The sequence below is a fragment of the Hyperolius riggenbachi genome, chromosome 10 (genome assembly GCF_040937935.1).
Source record: "Hyperolius riggenbachi isolate aHypRig1 chromosome 10, aHypRig1.pri, whole genome shotgun sequence".
Taxonomy (NCBI): Eukaryota; Metazoa; Chordata; class Amphibia; order Anura; family Hyperoliidae; genus Hyperolius; species Hyperolius riggenbachi.
The window spans coordinates 223,002,397-223,021,971 of record NC_090655.1 but is presented as its reverse complement, the minus strand read 5'-3'; the positions used below and the strand labels follow the sequence as shown (position 1 = coordinate 223,021,971).

At 44.1% G+C, this 19,575-nt stretch overlaps 2 protein-coding genes across 2 annotated transcripts; one reads left to right on the top strand and one right to left on the bottom strand.

Moving 5' to 3' along the window:
- Positions 1–540: 540 nt before the first annotated feature.
- LOC137534601 (oocyte zinc finger protein XlCOF22-like) lies at positions 541–9,077 on the bottom strand. Its single transcript, XM_068256185.1, has 5 exons — positions 8,803–9,077; positions 8,483–8,595; positions 4,705–4,878; positions 3,997–4,075; positions 541–2,041 (listed from the first exon to the last, which is right to left on the bottom strand). The coding sequence occupies exons 2-5, from the start codon at positions 8,558–8,560 to the stop codon at positions 561–563; spliced, it is 1,812 nt and encodes a 603-aa protein (XP_068112286.1). The 5' UTR covers positions 8,561–8,595; positions 8,803–9,077; the 3' UTR covers positions 541–560.
- LOC137534605 (zinc finger protein ZFP2-like) lies at positions 9,074–13,980 on the top strand. The gene is made up of 2 exons (XM_068256191.1): positions 9,074–9,148; positions 12,529–13,980. Exon 2 carries the CDS (start codon positions 12,627–12,629, stop codon positions 13,863–13,865), a length of 1,239 nt encoding a protein of 412 aa, XP_068112292.1. The 5' UTR covers positions 9,074–9,148; positions 12,529–12,626; the 3' UTR covers positions 13,866–13,980.
- The last annotated feature ends 5,595 nt before the right edge of the window (positions 13,981–19,575 follow it).

Below are 19,575 nucleotides of genomic sequence, written 5' to 3'. Positions count from 1 at the left end.
GCCACTTCTCACTAGGGGGCAGTGTGAGACATTAACAGAGGACTTCTGCTTTCAGCTTCTATACTTTCTGCTAGTAGAGAGAGATTAAAGCATTCCAAGAATTTACAGCACAACGAGTTTTGCTGACCTAGGTCAAAAGCAGTGCACTTATCTCAAACGAGATAACACAATTGAAGCTGCTAATGGGTTAAAAGTACATTCAATTTTTGGCTCGCTGTCTCTGTATGTAGGTAACCATAGAAACACTCCCGCCCAACGTTTTCATTGTACCCAATTCACCCACAACCTAGTTCCCAGTACTTTCACAGCGGTCTGCATTTAGGACAGGAGAAAATCATGAAAGTCGTGACTCAGTTCAGCACATGAGTGGATTGGAGAACATTCCCTGCAAATACCAACAGCTGGTGAGGAATTCGACCTCTTCCCATCTACCCAATGCTGGTTACACTGACAGTTTTGTTTTTACTTTACATACATTATATATCTGCTTCTGAATAAGACAAAAATAGCAGTTTACATAGTAAAAAACAAAAATTCCACTTTAAAAAGTGAGTCCTGTTTTATTTCCTGTGAGTTTTTTGGTGTTCCCGAAGATGGGACTTCTGGGAAAAACACTTGGCACACTCAGTACACTTGAAAGGCCTTTCCCCAGTATGGACTCTCCGGTGTCTAAGAAGGTCCGAGTTACTGATAAAGCCCTTCCCACACTCCAAGCAGGAGTAAGGCTTTTCCCCCGTGTGAGTCCTCTCATGGATTACCAGCTGAGAGTTACATGGGAAACACTTACGACACTCCGTACATGAATATGGCTTCTCTCGTGTGTGGACTCTTTGATGGATGACCAGTGTTGACTTGTTGGCAAAACGTTTGGAGCAAACTGTACAGCCAAATGGCTTTTCCCCTGTGTGAACACGCTGGTGTACAATGAGATGGGAGTTGCTGGTAAAGCATTTACCACATTCGGGACAGGAATACTGGGCCTTGTTGGTGTGGTTGCGCTGATGTAAAATGAGTTGAGATTTAAGAGCGAAGACTTCCCCACACTGACCACAAGACGCCTTCTTAAATCCCCGCCAGCCAGCCACATTCTGAGTATCTGGCGCCTTCCTATGGTTGGAGCTCTGAAACGTTGTTGTTTTGGGGCTAGTTTTTAATTCACACCCAGGCCAGACTGGATTTTTGCTTTCGGAGTTATGAGAAAATGTTAGCTGATGACTGGAACTTAGAGAGGTTTCAGGTTTTTGGCTTCCTCCTGATTCTTGACCAACTTCCATGAATTCGGAAGTTGCACCATTACAGCTTTCGTTGCTAGGACTAATATCTGAAACTTCCAAACTGCTACCTAAATAATGTAAACCTTTTTTTTCTATATTCGCATGAAGCTTCTGATGACGAAAAAGACCTAACGGCGTGGTAAAACATCTGTAACATTTTGCGCAAGCAAACATTTTTGAACGCTTGTGAAGTTCTTGTGAGAAGGTAAAAATAGAGGTTTTGGGAAAACATGTTCTACTATCTGAATCAGATATATGACTTTTTGCTGCCGTAGAAGGTCTACAAGTAATCTTTGGTTCCTTAAGTACTGAGGAATTTTCGAGATTAGGTAAGGTCTCCCGGCATTCAGGACCTTCTCCGAGTACCTGAGTGTTAATGTTCTGAGCATGACTGTCCACAAAAGAGACATCTCTGTTATCCATGGGTTTGTAAATGACAATGTTGCTTTCTTCACTGGAGTTTTGCTCCTCTTTAACGTCAGCTGATCCCTTATGCAAGCGGTTATTGGATGGGTATATTTCGCTGAAATTAAGATGTGCTTTGTTATAAGGAACTGTTTCCAGCTTGTAAGGAGCAGGTGAGAACTCTGTGTGATCCAGCAGTGTGGAGACATCAGATAGTTGGGGATGGTCATCCTCCAGTGAATCCTGCTCCTCCTTAATTTGAGCAGATGAATTATCTGTATGGTCTGACGGTGTGGAAACATGAGACTCTGACTGAAGTTCTTCACAAGCAGAGTAATCCATGTTCTTTGTCCCTAATGTTGCTGATAGAAAAAACATAAAAAGAGTTACATTTTTCTAATAATTTTGCTATTATAAAAATGTTAAACCAAGTTGTTAAAGTGGCACTGAAATTAACCCTTTCGGGACACATTTGCTCTGGCATCTTAGTCTACCCCTAATCTTGTCTCTTGAAGTAGAACTACACTCAGAGTTTCCTTTCTGCTCAAAAGATTAGCTACAGCATGATAACTTTTATAGAGAAAAAAAATTCATCATTAACATTTATGGAAATCCCAAAAACAACCTGAAGTTTTACTTCACATCGGTGACGTCATGTACGATAGAGAAGACCGGAGCTGTGCAGGTAGGATGCGGAGATCGCTGGATAGAGGCTTGGTATGTATATTGCAGCTGGATAAGGGGGATCGGGAGCAATCCGGGGGTTGTGGACACCTATACTATCTAGCTTAGTGCTAGCTAACATGTAGTGAAGATACTAAACCTAATAGATTTATACTGGGGGACTCTGAGGCTAACAAAACCTCTTGGGCGTCATACTGCTCAGGATGTTAACAAAAGGAAGTAGTCAAAGTGGTCTCTGGCAGCCATGTTGTACCTTTAGGAACCTTCCAGGAAATAAAAGCAGGAAAAAAAACCCAGTGCAATATACTAATTAACAACTGGTGTATAGCATCAAAATATAGGTTCCGAAAATTGGTTTAAATATTTGTTACACAATCCACAAAGAAGGGTAGCCATACGCATCCTTCTGGGACTTAAATAAGGGAAAAGTACTCTATATCCTTGACTATATGTATATGGTCAATTTATATTGTCACAAGCAACATTGAGCACACTGAGTAATGTGTGTAGTACTAGTGACATTTATGCCAATGTACCCAGTGGTAAGTGACACTTTCTTGATAAAGGAAATGCCAAGAAAGCACAGGTCTGAAAGTCCTGGCCACAACAATTAACAAGGAAAGGAGCAGGAAAAAATAATGTGTTGTAGGAAGGGAGGGAATAATTGCTACACTTGGAGGCCAGGAGGATTTATTGGCTGCACTTAAGAAATGGGAGGGGTTAATGTCTGCAATACTGTATGCAGTGCAGTCATTATCCCATCCATGGCCCCAAGTGCAGCTGTTCATTCTTCCTGGTCCCCAAGTGCAGCCATTAACTTTGCTGGGTAGACTTATACGCCAGTCAATAAAAAATTCCAGCTTAAGAGGGTTGATTATTAGAGTTGACTTATACACGAGGTGAACTTATATTCGAGAACACATAATTTACATGCCAAAAATCATTAAACCTCAGCACTGCATTCGTTTTCCTGTGTTTAAATGTAGAACCAAAAATGGCCTCAGTTTGAATTATGGGTTCAAAAGAATAAATTATTTGCTTGCATGCTGACTGGTGTAGGTAGAGTGGGGGCCAATTCTAAGGTGAGAAGCTCAATGCTGGTGAATTTCCCCATTAAAAAAAAAATCACTGCAGTAAATTTTAAATGCGAACATCCTCTATTTTTACAACCTAGTTTTTTTTTATTACAGTACTGCTAGATTTCCACCTCGTTGTGTGTGGTTTGAGTGCGGAGGGTTAATAATTATTGGCTTATATATTTGTTACCTCTGACTGTCTATACTGTACTTATAAAAGATAGTGGCACTACATACACATTCGATGGAAAGGCTTGTGCGCACTGCATGACCCGCTCTGAAACCGAATGGACAGCGCAGGCAGAGGGAATCACACCAGCCGTGGCTTCTGTAAACCTACGTGTGGCCAGCTCTCTCCCCACACCTAGCATCCAGCTGGACAGGAAGACAACTGATGGGGTAAGGGCACAATGTGTTTTACATGGTCTCTGTCTAATCAGTGATGCAAATCTTTTGATCCTATCCAGTAGGTCATGGAGGGAGACAAGTCTCAGGGTTGCTGTCCTGAGACGTTCTGGGAAAATATAATAATAATAATAATAATAATAATCTCTTACCATCAGGAGTGTTGGACCTATAGTTCTCCATCACAACATCTTTGACCAGATCCTTGTGTCTTACTAAATACTGCCACACCTATGGAGAAGGAGACAATGATGATTATGATAAGCTATGGGAGTCTGGCACACAAAGGCCTTGATGCATGAACTAGCTGTGAATATACCATGCACACACAGCACGAGTTAATATTAACACGCGCATGCAGAGGGCAATTCTGTCAACATAGTATGCGCTTGTAACTGCCTTGCTATGCAGTCGTAGCGCGACCACAGTACTCCACTAGCAAGGCCACTTATAGGGTTATTACCATAGTAGCGGCTGCGTCAGTGGAGTACTGCAGTCACGCTACAAGCCCATTGCACAGCAGTAATGAACGTGTGATCCAGTCAGCACAGCGTGCGCTCGTAACTGCTGCACAAAGGGCTGCTAGCATGACCGTGGTACTCTACTAACGCAGCAGCTACTATGGTAATAACCGGGGTAGAAGCTGTGCTAGTAGAGTACTCTGGTCACGCTACGAGCGCATCACAAGGCAGGTACGAGCACAAGCTATGCTGACAGGACTGCGCACACACAAATATTAATACAAGCTGTGAGTGCGCAGTGTATTTACTGCTAGTTCATGCATCAAGGTCAATATGACAGTTAACAGCCTCAAACATCCTTGTTATTGGTGCTGAGAAATCTCTCTCAACACTGCTCACCTCTCCTGTGAGAAAGTGAATGATCCTGTTGGCAAGCTCTAAAACCTTCTTATCGTTGGGAGATGGAGAAAGGTCTGGTGGATCCATGCTGAGCCTGCTCTGCCATTGTGATTCTAGCGGTTGGTTGGTGAATACCACCTGCTCACCAGAGGTCTTCTTTATGATAGTATAGTCCTGAACAATGACAGGAAAAGTCATTTAGGCTATGGAGACAGTCAATCATGGAAATGTTGTTTCATGGTCACATGTATTTAAACATAGAATACACTGAATAGGAAAACTTGCACGATGTCCAGAAAAAAAAAGTGGCAAGCTGTCAGCTTTTTATAATGTGAACATGAAAAAGGCATTAGATGTGAATGTCTCCCCCCCCCCCCCCCCCCCCCAATGATTAACATTTACTGTCACCACTAATGTGTTTCTGCATTGCAGGGGTACACACATACACACACACACACACACACACACGTAAAGGGGGTGAGGGGGGATGCTAAACACACACACACAAACACACAGGTGTATGTATTAGCAGCTGAATTGGACACATTGCTTGTCGGTGAGTGGAGAGGCTGCCGGACTGAAGTCCCTGTAGATCTTTGTTGACAATTGCCCTGATTAAGGGACTTGCGCTTCCCAAAACGTTTGCTTGGTGTTACCAACAGTAAAAACATAATTGTATTGGAAGTGCCATCATGTTCGTTCAAAGAGACTCTGTAACAAAATGTTCAGCCTTATTTCTTCTATCCTATAAGTTCCTATACCTGTTCAAATGTGGTCTGTCTTACTGCAGCCTTTCCTAGTTGCACAGTGGCTTTATTATCTCTGTTATATATTCTAATCTTCTTTCCTTTGCCGGCTTTGTCGGCTCAGGCAGGAATTTGCTGCTCTGCTGTTATAGGTAGAAGTTATACACACCCTCTCCAAGCCCCCTCCAGGCTCTGTATGAGTCACAGACTGAGCTTCTCTCAGCCTATCACATGCTGGTTAGCAGCCATGTCTTTTGTTTGTAAACACTGCCTAAAACTGGCAATTACAAGCCAGGATTGCAGCAGGGAGTGGCAGAAACAGCAAAGAGGGGCCCAGGAGAACATAACTAATCCAGAACTATGGCCTAGGATACCATTGTTATGCAGATGACACACAACTGTATCTGTCCTTCAAGCCTGGCACCCAAGACCCATCAGCATCCATAAATGCGTGTCTAGTGGATTTACAAAATTGGATGAACACCAGCTGGCTGAGGCTGAACTCTGACAAAACAGAGGTGTTGGTGGTAGGTGGTCCACACATGATGGATAAAGTTCAAAATGCTCACCACCTCAAACTAGCAATTGGGGGAGATACCGTACAGTATAAAGACTCTGTGCAAAACCTTGGGGTGATCCTGGATGGAAACCTAAAACTCAGACAGCAGGTATCAGCTGTCGTCAAGTCTTCCTTCTTCCATCTAAGAAATATAGCGAAAATCAAACACCTTATCCCAGCTGAAGACCTACCTGCCCTGGTTCACGCGTTTTTATTCCTCCCGCTTAGACTACTGCAACGCCCTGTTCATCGGATCTACAGATAAGGTTCTGCGCCCCTTACAGCTAGTACAGAATGCTGCAGCCAGACTCCTAGCCAATGCCCCCCGCAGCTCACACATCACCCTAGTACTGCAAACTCTTCACTGGTTGCCAGTAAAATGGAGAATCAATTTTAAGATCTGCCTGCTGACATTCAAGGCTCTACACCACATGGGACCCAAATACATAGCGGATCTATTGGAACTTTATGCCCCTCCACGCACCCTCCGCTCTGCCAACAAGATAAAACTGTTTATTCCCAGGATACACTTAACATTTGGTGCTCGGCCTTTTCCTACGCAGCCCCTACTCTTTGGAACTCACTTCCACAATCAGTACGAGAGGCTCCTTCTCTGGACAGCTTTAAAAAAAGGCTAAAAACTCACCTCTTTTCCCTAGCCTTTGAGACTGCATAATGCAGGGTCACAGCGCTTTGAGTCCCAAGGGAGAAAAGTTCTATATAAATATTATTGTTATTGTTAATAGAATGGTATGCTTTTTATTGTAAGAATTTTAGAGTACAGATTCTCTTTAAGGGGTGTTGTCAAGTACCCTGAATATCTGGCTTGAGAACTCCCACCATTAGTTGGCTTATGTCAAATGTGTGCAAGATAAACACAACTGCCTGTTGTTAAGTGAATGATTGGGGGGAGGTAGTGTGACAGTTACAGTTTTTTGTACAGCGCTTCCAAATGTCCACTAATTGCGCCCCAAATCGCTCTGGGGATTGCTGCACAAAGCACTTGTGTGATTGCAAAGCGCAGCACTGATCTTCACTGGGTCCCTGGCCTATGGGATTTCATGATTGGCCTATGAAGGATTAGGGCTATGGATACATATGTTGGGGCTAGTATGGTTAAGGTGAAGCAGGTCACAAGCCTAAACGTTGATGAGGTGCTATAAATGGAGAACCGTGAAAGTGCAACCAATTGTGTTCGTGGAATTTCCCTATTGGGTTTTCTGCTGGGTCACCTCAGCCATACTAGTGGCCGTTTGTCTGTTATGCATCCCCCCCCCCCCCCCCTCATACAGTATCAGAACAAGTTGCAGGCTGTACCCTGGCAACATGTCTGTACGGCTCTTAGCCCTGAAGAGATCGAGCCCAAGCAGGTAAGAATTATAGAGCATTTGTATGCACCTTTACACAGAAATCTAGAGCAAGATACATACAGTACAGCTAGAACACTGACAAATGAAATGCACATCTTGCTGATTTTGATTGGGCACATTCCCAGCTATATACAATTTGCATTACATTTCTGTACCAGTCGGAATTATTTGCATCTTAAAGGGATACTGTAGGGGGGGTCGGGGGAATATGAGTTGAAGTTACCCGGGGCTTCTAATGGTCCCACACAGACATCCTGTGCCCACGCAGCCACTCACCGATGCTCCGGCCCCGCCTCTGGTTCACTTCTGGAATTTCAGACTTTAAAGCCTGAAAACCACTGCGTCTGCGTTGCCGTGTCCTCGCTTCCCCTGATGTCACTAGGAGCGCACGGCACAGACACAGACCATACTGGGCCTGCGCAGTACGCTCCTGGTGCCATCAGCGGGAGTGAGGACACAGCAACGCAGGCGCAGTAGTTTTCAGACTTTAAAGTTTGAAATTCCAGAAGTGAACCAGAGGCGGGGCCGGAGCATTGGTGAGTGACTGCGCGGGCACAGGATGTCTGTGGGAGACCATTAGAAGTCCCGGGTAACTTCAACTCATTTTCCCCTGACCCCCCTACAGTGTCCCTTTAATGATCATCTCTAACCTAAGGGCCCATTCCCCCTAGGGCGATTTGCGGGGGTTTACCGCCGCTCACCGAATTGCCTGGTTAAAAGTACTGCGGTCTGGCTACGAGCGCATTGTGAGGCAGTTATGAGTGCACACTATGTTGACAGGACTGCGCGCTATGTGCGCTCTGTAATATTAACCCTAGCTGTGTGCGTGCTGTATATATACCGCTAGTTCAGGCATCAATCACGCACGTAATTAAAAGAATACGGCAGTAATATCACTGCAGCAATCTCCGACAATTCACAATTTTTGGTAAACAAAAGCGCAGTGCACGCAGCTTTTTTGCGATTTTAGAGCGATCATGATTGTAGTGTTAAGGAAAAAGTGAATCGCGATCGATTATCCAGTAAAATAAACAGAAAAAAAATCCACATCGCAAAATGCTAGCAATTGTGAATGGGCCCCTACAGGCTTTGCTCCTCCTCACCTCTCCGGTCAGTAGGTAGATGATCTCCAGTGTGAGGTTTAATACTCCGTCAGTCATACGGTTCCAGTGTGGATCCATCCTCAGCCAGTCCTCCCTCAGTGTGGCTTCAGGAACTGAAACATTCAAAATGTGAGAGGCATTGAGAAAATGTCAATCATAATACAGAATTCATTAACATTTTTATAATCCACTCTAGGGATATGGGAAGATAAACAAAACACAGCCCCACACATTAAACAATTGTGGCTAGGCAGAGGGGAAACCTATATGGGCTGCCTGGCCTTGGAGAATAACAATAACTGCGTCTTGTCACTCTTTACCTAGAGCAAGACTGTTCTCTGCTGCTCTTCTAAACTGGTGAGAGTTGAAAATAACCTCAACATCACTTCCGGGTGTTGCGTTCCACGCCGTTGTAATGTCTGATTACGCTGCCTCAAAGCTGCCCTCCATGGTAGACATGCGCAGAGAGACAACACCGTGTCTCGCTGTTGCATTCCTCCTGGATTGGACGTCCAGTACTTCGGCTGGTATGCGCAACTAGGAAGTATCGTGGAAGTGCGGTGGAACGCACAAACCGGAAGCGTCTGCATTACTTCCTATTCTGTTGTCTCAGAAAGGAAGGAAGAGAGGAAAGGGATGTTGTTTGCTGCCAGTATGTGGCTGCAGGTAAATACTGAGAAGTTAGCTCTCATGATTTATTTCCTAAATGTGTGTTATGCACAAAAAGGATGAGTCTTTTAGTAATGCATGTGATGGGAGGACAGCTGTATGCATGTGCAAGCTGGCTCCACCCTCATAATATAATTTTTACTGAACTTATCATATCATATTAGGTTTATGATATATTTTATATCTCTTGATCTGTTTTTTTCCACACATTTTTGCAGGCAGTGCTTTTCAGACTACATTTAGCAATTCTTATCTCTCCCTGCTGGTTTCTGAGGGTAAATGTTCTACTCTTATATGTGATAGTAGGTTTCTCTTGTTAACTCCCATGTTTTTGTCCTACAGCTAACAGAATTACCAGAGGCTGATTTGAACAGCACTAATCAGATGCAGAACACAAATATTTTATTGTCTAACAACAGCTTGTATAATTTAATGAATAAAACTGTTAGGTAATTATTGAATACCTCATTAGCCCCATGCCAAGTTAAAGTTCATGCCTCATTATTTCTAGCTTCTTAAGAGGAACTCCAGTGAAAATAATGTAATAAAAAAAGTGCTTCATTTTTACAATAATTATTTATAAAGGATTTAGTCAGTGTTTGCCCATTGTGAAAGCTTTCCTCTCCCTGATTTGCATTCTAACATTTACCACATGGTGACATTTTTACTGCTGGCATGTGATGTCACTGGAAGTAGCTGCTGCTTGCTTTTTTTTTGGTAGTCGGAAACAGCTGTAAACAGCTATTTCACACAATGCAACAAGGTTCAAAGACAGGAAACTGCCAGGACCATGGTCCTCACAGTTTCCTGTGGGAGGAGTTTCACCACAATATCAGCCATACAGAGGCCCCTGATGATCTGTTTGTGAAATGGGAATAGATTTCTCATGTAAAAGGGGGTATCAGCTACTGATTGAGATGAAGTTCAATTCTTGGTTACGGTTTCTCTTTAAGGGCAAAAAATTAAGATAAAGTTGGATTGGATTGTGGGCCCTAGTAAGCCGCCATTTGCTGCATAGCTCAAACACGTTGAACAGCACCCATAACTGCTAAAGCATGAACGGTGTCAACATCAATCTACCTAAAGTCAACACAATAGGCAGCTGTCACTGATCAAGTGTATACTGTATAATGTGCATACGGCTTTATTAAACATACAAGTGAATAATTGCAAATCACTAATCATAAACACGGGGGGATTTTGAATTGGGGTGTCTTTGGGCATGGGGGTGGGCAAGGGATATTATTTGTCAACATTATGTTATGACATACTGGGTATTGAACGAACACTTGTATCCTGCGCAGGAGATTTGGGCGCAGCCGGCGCCACCATAGACCGTAATAGGAATTACGGCTATAGCGGCGCGCACAGTGAATAGTTCGGCGCCGCTAGAAGACGGAGCTGAAGTTACTTTTAAAACACTGTAATTCGGTGGCTGAATTACATCATTCCCCACTATCCACGTGGACCTGGAGGGGAAATAGTGATTAACGCTGCCGGGACTTGTGCAGGGTAAACTGTATATCAACTGTATCCTGCGCCCAAGTCTCCCTGCGGCGATTTCACTGGTTCTCGATTTTGAAATCTTGTTATAGTCATTATATGCCCAGTTTTTGTACAATGTGTTGTCTTTTCATTGATGAGCTTTGAAAACAATAAAAATGTGTTTTTAAAAAGAAACAAAGTGTACCTGTAGGGGGGGAAAGCGCCTCTATGAGGTGCTGACCATGGAAAGGGGAAACATCTGGATCCGCCTGCGCAGTAGCACACACCTGATTTTTCCACCAGAGCCCAAGCGGGTCCGTGCTACTGCACAAGCGCAGTGTGGCCGTGATACGGGGGTCTCATTACTGGATCGGCTTGGCTGAGGTGGTAGAGGGGAAGCCTCCGCAGGATCCAGAGGTTCCCCCCCCCCCTCCGAGGTAAGTACCATAATACACTGCTGCAAACCTCACATGGCTGTAAACTCAAGCACACCTTGACAAACCTTGCAAGGGTCAGGTGGGGTCACATCCCACATCTCCGAGACAAGGGTTTCCATTGGCTGTACCCTACAGGGTTTTCACTGATATTTTCAATCTTTTTTCATGACAAAAATACAATTTATCAACCCAATCTGAATAATTATAATATGTTAAAGAGAAACTCCAGCGAAGATAATGTAATACAAAAAAAGTGCTTCATTTTTACAATAATAATGTACTGTATAAATGATTTAGTCAGTGTTTGCCCATTGTAAAATCTTTCCTCTCCCTGATTTCCATTCTGACATTTATCACATGGTGACATTTTTACTGCTGGTAGGTGATGTCAGTGGAAGTAGCTGCTGCTTGCTTTTATGGCAGTTGGAAACAGCTGTAAAAAGCAATGAGGTTCACAGACAAGAAACTGTCAGGACCATGGTCCTGACATCACACTGTGGGAGGGGTTTCACCACAATATCAGCCATACAGAGCCCCCTGATGATCCGTTTGTGAAAAGGAAAAGATTTCTCATGGGAAAGGGGGTATCAGCTACTGATTGGGATGAAGTTCAATTCTTGGTCACGGTTTCTCCTTAAGGCCTCTTTTCCACCGGCAGTTGAACCACTCATTTATCAAGCAGTTGATCCGCCGGACGTATCTGGCAAACCACCTGTTATCAGTTGATCACCTTGTTGTTTGCCGGCCGTATACACAACCAACCGTGTTCCAACAGACCAAGTTTAGATGATAGTTGGGTAGATTGTTTGGGCATGTGTACGAGCCTTAAGGTGGCCACACACCATACAAAATTCAAAAGATCAAATTGTTCACCAATATGATTATTTTGATCAGTTGTCCCAAAAAATCAAGAGCTTTTCTTTGTTTTCGGTCGATAAATCCAATCAAATTTCCATTTTCTTTTTCCCGACTTTTGGAGATTGGACGTGTTGGAAATTTTCAGACCAACTTTATCAAGAATTGTATGGTGTGTGATGGATTGTCAATGACTTGATGTACAGTTCCAATCAATTTTTTTCTGAGCTTTCAATTATTTTATTCATGATTGGAGAAAAATTGAACATGTGTGTGATACATTGGTCAGATTTTTGAATTGTTGCAATCAGTCAGAAAAATTGATTGCTATTCTTGCATTGAACATATATTAAAAGAAATTGTATTGTGTGTGGCCACCTTAAGGATTACTATAGTTTTACATAAGCAAGGGCAGTGCTAGAATTATCTGCTAGGAATGGTTCTTTTGTTTGAAGGGCTGTTGAGCACTTCAAACCTAGTGTCATACGTGACCACTGTTTGCTGTACAGAGTAGGAGTTGGGTTGAGTGGTTAATTATTGTGTAGATGTCTTGTGTATTGTGTTTCTTCCTGCTCATTACCATATCTATATTTCCAACAGATTCAGCAACTGGAGGATTACGGGGATGCGTAAATGAACACCACTGGACTTTTGTAGCTTGCTTGACGGCCAGATTTTCCTCCCTAGAGGACCAAGACATGACCCACACCCTGAAGAATGTCACAGAAACACCAGCTTCATGTAAAAATGAGGATGGAGATCTCCCACAGCAAAATATTTTTAAAACTAAAAAAACGCTATCTGAAGAAGGGCTTGACATAACTGAATCTTCTCCAGTTATCAAGGAAGAACGCCATTGGGGTGATGAAGAACATCGTCCAAATTCTGGCCTTTCTACATCCTCAGATAACTCTCAGGATACAACACCTAATATAAAGGGCGAAGCTGACAATTGTAAAGAAGAACATACTCCTCTTTCAAACCCTTCTACGCCAGCTTATAATACTTATACTGTAGAAGAATCAGAAGATGGAGATATCACAGAAGACTCTGACAGCGGGAGTACTTATCCTGAGGATGAAGACAGTGATGACAGCCAACAAGAGTCCACTAAGGACAAACCATTCATGTGCGATGGTTGTGAGAAGTCTTTTAAGCGGAGCTCTGAGCTTCTTGTCCATCAGAGAAGTCATACTGGTGAGAAACCATACTCTTGCTCTGACTGTGGCAAGTCATTTACTACCTTCTCAAACCTTGCACCTCACCAGAGGACTCACACTGGAGAAAAGCCATACTGTTGCCCAGTGTGCGGAAAACGGTTCACTACTAATTCAAACCTCTCTCTGCATCAGAGAATTCACACCGGCGAGAGGCCTTTCAGGTGCTCTGAATGTGGAAAGCGCTTCATCAGCAACTCACATCTGATTCGACACTGGAAAATCCACACCGGAGAAAAACCACACTCGTGCATTGCATGTGGCAAAAGTTTTATCAGTAACTCTGACCTGAAAAGACACGAGAAGATCCATGATGAGAACAGGCCGAAGCCTGGCTCAAAACGAGCTGAGTTTCTTAAGAGTCAGCCTGTTGACCTCACCAAGAAGCCACACCCTTGCCCTGAGTGTGGGAAACATTTCACTACCAAATCCAATCTCGGCGTGCACCGAAAGATCCACACAGGAATCAAACCCTTTATTTGCCCTGATTGCAGCAAATGTTTTGTAACAAATGCCCATCTAATCAGGCACCATAAAATCCACACCGGTGAGAAACCTTATTCTTGCTCTGCGTGTGGAAAATGCTTTATCAACAACTTTGACCTAAAGAGACACAAGAAAATCCATTTTGACTATGAAGCTCTTTCTGCCCCTGGATCGGTGGAAAGTCTCAGCAGTGAGTCAGGCATTGATAATCAAGAGAGAACTCACTTAGGATAACATTTGTGGAGTTGTTTATTAGGTGTCAACCAGTACTGGAAAATCCACACAGATTTGCCATGTTACATCATGAATGTATGAGATATGCAACCCATAAAGAGCTCAAAGCCCACAACATTATTGTGAATTTTACAAAAACGTGCTACTCATTGTAGCATGTAGCAAAAAGATAGGTGCTTTGGTTAATGTAAACCATGATGATCTAGTCAGTAAGTGTAAAATGGTGTATGGGTCTTCAGAAGTTCAAAAGACTTTTGTGGAGGTGTATTTTTTTTACATGGCAGATTTGAGTGTAAATATATCCAACAAATTTTCAGAACTTTAATGAAGGTTCACAGTCCCTAAAAAAAGTGCCCTCGGCGCCGCTCCGCATGCTCCCGGTCTCCTCCTGTGGCACACCCGACCTGGCCAGGGCTGCGCAGTACAGCCCAGAGGACGTCCGATGATGTCAGCGCTCCCCCGTGAGGCGCATTTTGGAACGCAGAAGAGCCCGACCGGGAGCCTGCGGAGCGGCGCCGAGGGCACGTCCTGCCTGCCACGGGCTGGAGGAAGCCCCATGTAAGTGGATTAGCATTTTTTTTTTAGGGACCGTGAACCTTCCCTTTAAAAGGATACCTTAGCCCTAGTTAAAAATCTAAAAATGATGCCCTGTGTGTGGGTGGGGAGGTGCGCATAGGCTTACCGCTCCTCCCATGGCCCAGCATCTGTCTTCTTTCGCCCGCTATGCCTCACATGGTACTGTTCAGAGTGGTCGGCTTCCTTTGCCTCAGACATACTGAGCTGCACATGCACAGTATGTCCTCTTGGGGTGGCTTATGCACGCAGGATACGTTTTCGCACAAGCGTGAGCACACTGGGTCCCTGGCTTGCACTGTCCCAAGCTGCCCAAGAGGACATACTGCAGCAGCAAAGTATGTCCGAGGCAAAGGGTGCCAACTACTCCGACCAGGACAACGGAGGAGTAGCGGGCGAACGGAAGCAGATGCTGGGCCAATGGACTTAATGAGCTCGTAACGGCTGTATTGCAGACTGATGTATGGAACATTATCCACACACAAGAAGCACATAGCCTTTGTGTATGTTGGCATGAATAACACAAAACTAAAATCCTAAAACTATTTCTTTACACATACACCCAGGAACATTATACATATTCATGTTACTTATTCATCTTTTGTTGGGGGAGAATGTTTGTTTACTCAACAAGATTTTGATTCTAACAGCAGATAAGGACATTTTTTGACCACGTGATCTGATACTCATCCCCTTTTTTGGATAACCGGACCAATTAATATCTAAAAGGCAGATTTACTAAATGTTACATGCTTGTTAGCGCATGTTTATTTTAATGGTCCTGTCAGCGTAGCGTGCACTTTTAAGTTACCCTCAATCCTATGAAGTGCCACATGATGTGGGAGTAGCGCGAATAGGCTGCTTCACTAGTACTAGTACATCCTCTACTACATTAATTAACGCAGTAGCAGCCGTGCTAGTGAAGTAGCATCATTGTGTGGCACTTCAAAGAATCACGAGTTACTTAACCATTTAATGACACACTAACGTATTAAAACGTCATGCTTTACCCTATTAACAGCAACATGATGTTTTAATACGTTGCGCGTTCCCGCCGCCGCTACCGCCATGTGCACGCCGCTACCGCCGCCATTTCCGTCGGGATCCTGTGCTGAGTGATTGGGGAAGAGGTCCTCTACCCAATCGCAGTGCCTGGAGTGAATGGACGTGACCGTGAACAGCGGCTATGTCCATTCACAAAAACAGGAAATTGTTACATTTCAATAAAGTGTAAAAAAAAAACTTCCTATAACGAAGTGTTCACTAGCGCCATCTTGTGGCCAAAAAGTATATTACACATACAAAATACATACATATACAAGTACATACAAATCATTAATAAAATTACACTTCCAACCCTAATTCAGCTTAAAATAAATAAATAAATAGTTGCCTTAGGGACTTAGCTTTTTTTAATCTATTTTATGGGGGGAAATTTAATTTTAAATTTATTACATTGGGGCTGGTAATTATGGCCAGAGCAAAAAAAAAACCCAGAAAAATATCACCTATATTTCAAAATAATATATTGTCACCATACATTGTGATTGGGACATAATTTAAATGGTTTAACCACCCTGGCGTTTAGTTTCCCCAGTATTTCCGTGCAAAAAGTGTTTCAATTAATTTCCAATAATTTCCAACCATTTTTTTTTTTGCAACCAATTTTTTTTTAATATTAAATTTAATACAGATTATTGTATTGAATTCAATTTTAAAAAAAAAAGTGTTTTCTGCAAGATGTTGATGACGCTGTGTGACCCTGGTGTCATCAACGCCGATCAACGGGGGACATGTGATCGCTGAGGAAGAAGCAAAATCCGCCAAGGGACATGGAAGAAGACACTGGGGAAGCTATCAGAGGTACGCGACGAGGGATCAGCATGCCAATGGTGAGTATAAGACCCAGATGTATAGGTAGAAGATGTGCAGCCAGGTATAGTTAGCCAGATGTGCAGCCAGGTATAGTTAGCCAAGTATAGTTAGCCAGGTATATAGTGAGCCAGGTGTTTAGCCAGGTATATAGCGAGCCAGATGTTTAGCCAGGTATATAGTGAGCCAGGTGTTTAGCCAGGTATATAGCGAGCCAGATGTTTAGCCAGGTATATAGCGAGCCAGATGTTTAGCCAGGTATATAGTGAGCCAGATGTTTAGCCAGGTATATAGTGAGCCAGATGTTTAGCCAGGTATATAGCGAGCCAGATGTTTAGCCAGGTATATAGTGAGCCAGATGTTTAGCCAGGTATATAGCGAGCCAGATGTTTAGCCAGGTATATAGTGAGCTAGATGTTTAGCCAGGTATATAGTGAGCCAGGTGTTTAGCCAGATTTATAGGTAGCCAGATGTCCCCCTCCCGATCCTCCCCCCCCCCCCCCCTGTGGGTAGCGATCTGTGCTACCCACAGCGTGCAGAACAAGCATCCAGCCACCCTAGGGAATCCCTGGGCAGCCAGCGGGGCAGAGAATGTGCGGGGGATCCCCCTTGTATGTGGAGGCTGTGCTGGCGGGGGATCCCCCTCTGTGCGGGTGGGGGGATCCCCCTTCTATTGTGGCTTTTGCGGGCGGGGGATCCCCCTCTGTGCGGGTGGGGGGATCCCCCTTCTATTGTGGCTGTTGCGGGCGGCCTATCCCCCTCCCTCCCGATGTCCCCCCTCCCGATCTCCTCCCCCCCCCCCCCTCTCTAAGCCCATTGAGTAAATAGATTTACTCACCGAGGGCTTTCTCCAGCGACGGCAGCAGCACTTCCTCCTCCATCTCCGAAGTCTCGTTCTCTGTACAGTTACATTACGAGACTTGGTGACGTCACCAAGCCTCGTAATGTAACTGTACAGAGACCGGGACTTCGGAGATGGAGGAGGAAGTGCTGCTGCCGTCGCTGGAGAAAGCCCTCGGTGAGTAAATCTTTTTACTCAATGGGCTTAGAGAGGGGGGGGGGGGAGGAGATTGGGAGGGGGGACATCGGGAGGGAGGGGGAGGAGGGGGATAGGCCGCCCGCAACAGCCACAATAGAAGGGGGATCCCCCCACCCGCACAGAGGGGGATCCCCCCGCCCGCAAAACCCACAATAGAAGGGGGATCCCCCCACCCGCACAGAGGGGGATTCCCCGCCAGCACAGCCTCCACATACAAGGGGGATCCCCCGCACATTCTCTGCCCCGCTGGCTGCCCAGGGATTCCCTAGGGTGGCTGGATGCTTGTTCTGCACGCTGTGGGTAGCACAGATCACTACCCACAGCGTGCAGTCCGGCATCCAGCCATCCTGGGGAATCCCTCTGATAAGAAAAAAATGCAGCCGGCGGGGCAGAGAAACAGGAAATCTCCCCTGTCGGCATGGACGAGCTCAGCTCGTCATTAACGTTTTTTGCAAGTTTTTGCTGGACGAACTCAGCTCATCCATACCGCCAGGGAGGTTAATAATCGGGACAACTGGGCAAATAAAATGTGTTTGTTTTATCCACAGGAGAATGTTTAATTTAAAACTATAATGGCTAAAAACTGAGAAATGATTTTTTTTCTTTTTATCTCATTAAAACACATTTAAAATAAAAGAATTCTTAGCAAAATGTACTACCTACAGAAAGCCTAATTGGTTGCGAAAAAAACGAGGAATAGATCATTTTCTTGTGATAAGTAGTAATAAAGTTATTAGGGAATAAAAGGGAGGAGCACTGAGAAGTGAAAATTGCTCTGGTCCGTTAGAATAAAAACCCTTGGGAGTGAACTGGTTAAGAGCGCACGCTATGCTGACAGGACCACACATAGCGTCCAGTAGTTAAAATTAACTCCTGCTGCCAAGCATGTTGCATTTTAGTGAATCTGCCTCAATATCCCTCTGTAAGTATGGCAAGTGGCACGGTTGTCTTAATCTGTTTTGTAAAATGTGTGTAAGTGTGTAAGGATCTCCATTTTGAAGTGGAACTCTTGGCACTTCTCCAAAACTATTTGGCGAGAGACAATGTGATGCTAATCTCCCCTGGAAGGCTTCTTCTGGTCTTTGGTACTCTGTTCTTCCAGGAGTCTCATTCCCCAGTGTTGCTGTCACAACAGTGAAGATCTATCCGACCTGTTTTCCAAGATAGCCACTAGGCCCAACATTCTTGGTACAGTACTTGACATTGACAAGGCCACTATGACTTACTAGCGATATAGATAAAACTGTGTTAAAAAAAAAAAAGCTAAAATAGAAAAAGGTGAGGTGGCTTACCTCACTTCGTATATGAAAGTAACACATTTTATGAAGCACTAGGCAATGAGTTTTGTGGATTATTGCCTACTTCCTCAGACTAACTACTGTGCCAGAAATCTTTCAAGTCTGCATGAGGGATGCCTGAGAGGCGTCACTCATGACAGGTGTCCCTCATGCAGGCTTGAAAGATTTCTGGCCACTGTATTTGGCCTGAGGAAGTGGGCAAGATCCCTCAAAACGCATTGCCTAGTGCTTAACTAAATTCGTTAATTTCATATACTAATCTGTCGTCATTGAGGTAAGCCACCTCACCTTTTTCAATTTTAGCTGTTTTTTACAGTTTTATCCATTCTTGGGTGCCTTTTTCCCCCTTGTGTTACCCACCCTCCTTTTTAGGGGTGTTCCATTTTGGTTAGGTGTACCCTTACCCTTATAGCCAAATTGGAGTTTTTGGAGTGCAACCAATGTCCAGTGTATCTGGACTCCCACGTGAGCACCATCCTCTACCACATTTGTAACCCTTTGTCATTACTTATTAAACTACCAGGGCTCCCGTTGTCTCTGCGTCTTTCTTTAGCACCCTACCCATCTGTTACCAACTGTTATAATTGGATGAAGTTGGGCAGATACAGTAGAGATACTACTACTTCTTCACTAGGCCAAGGAACATTTGACTTGGAAAAGAAAGGCTGACGACCTGATAGAGCCTACCTGGGGAGGAAAGTATCATTTCTTTTTCTTTTAACAGAGAGATGACATAAATTTGTATGTTGGGAAATGATAGGACCTTCTCTGTCTTGTGTTCTGGTGCCATCTCACCTGTGTGATCCAAATGTCTGTAGCTCAACATGGAAGGAGTGGGATTTGTGTCACATTTCCCCCCCCCCCCCCCCCCCAGATGAAGTCTAAAGTGCTCCAGTATCATCTGAAGGAATAAATACATTGCAGCTGA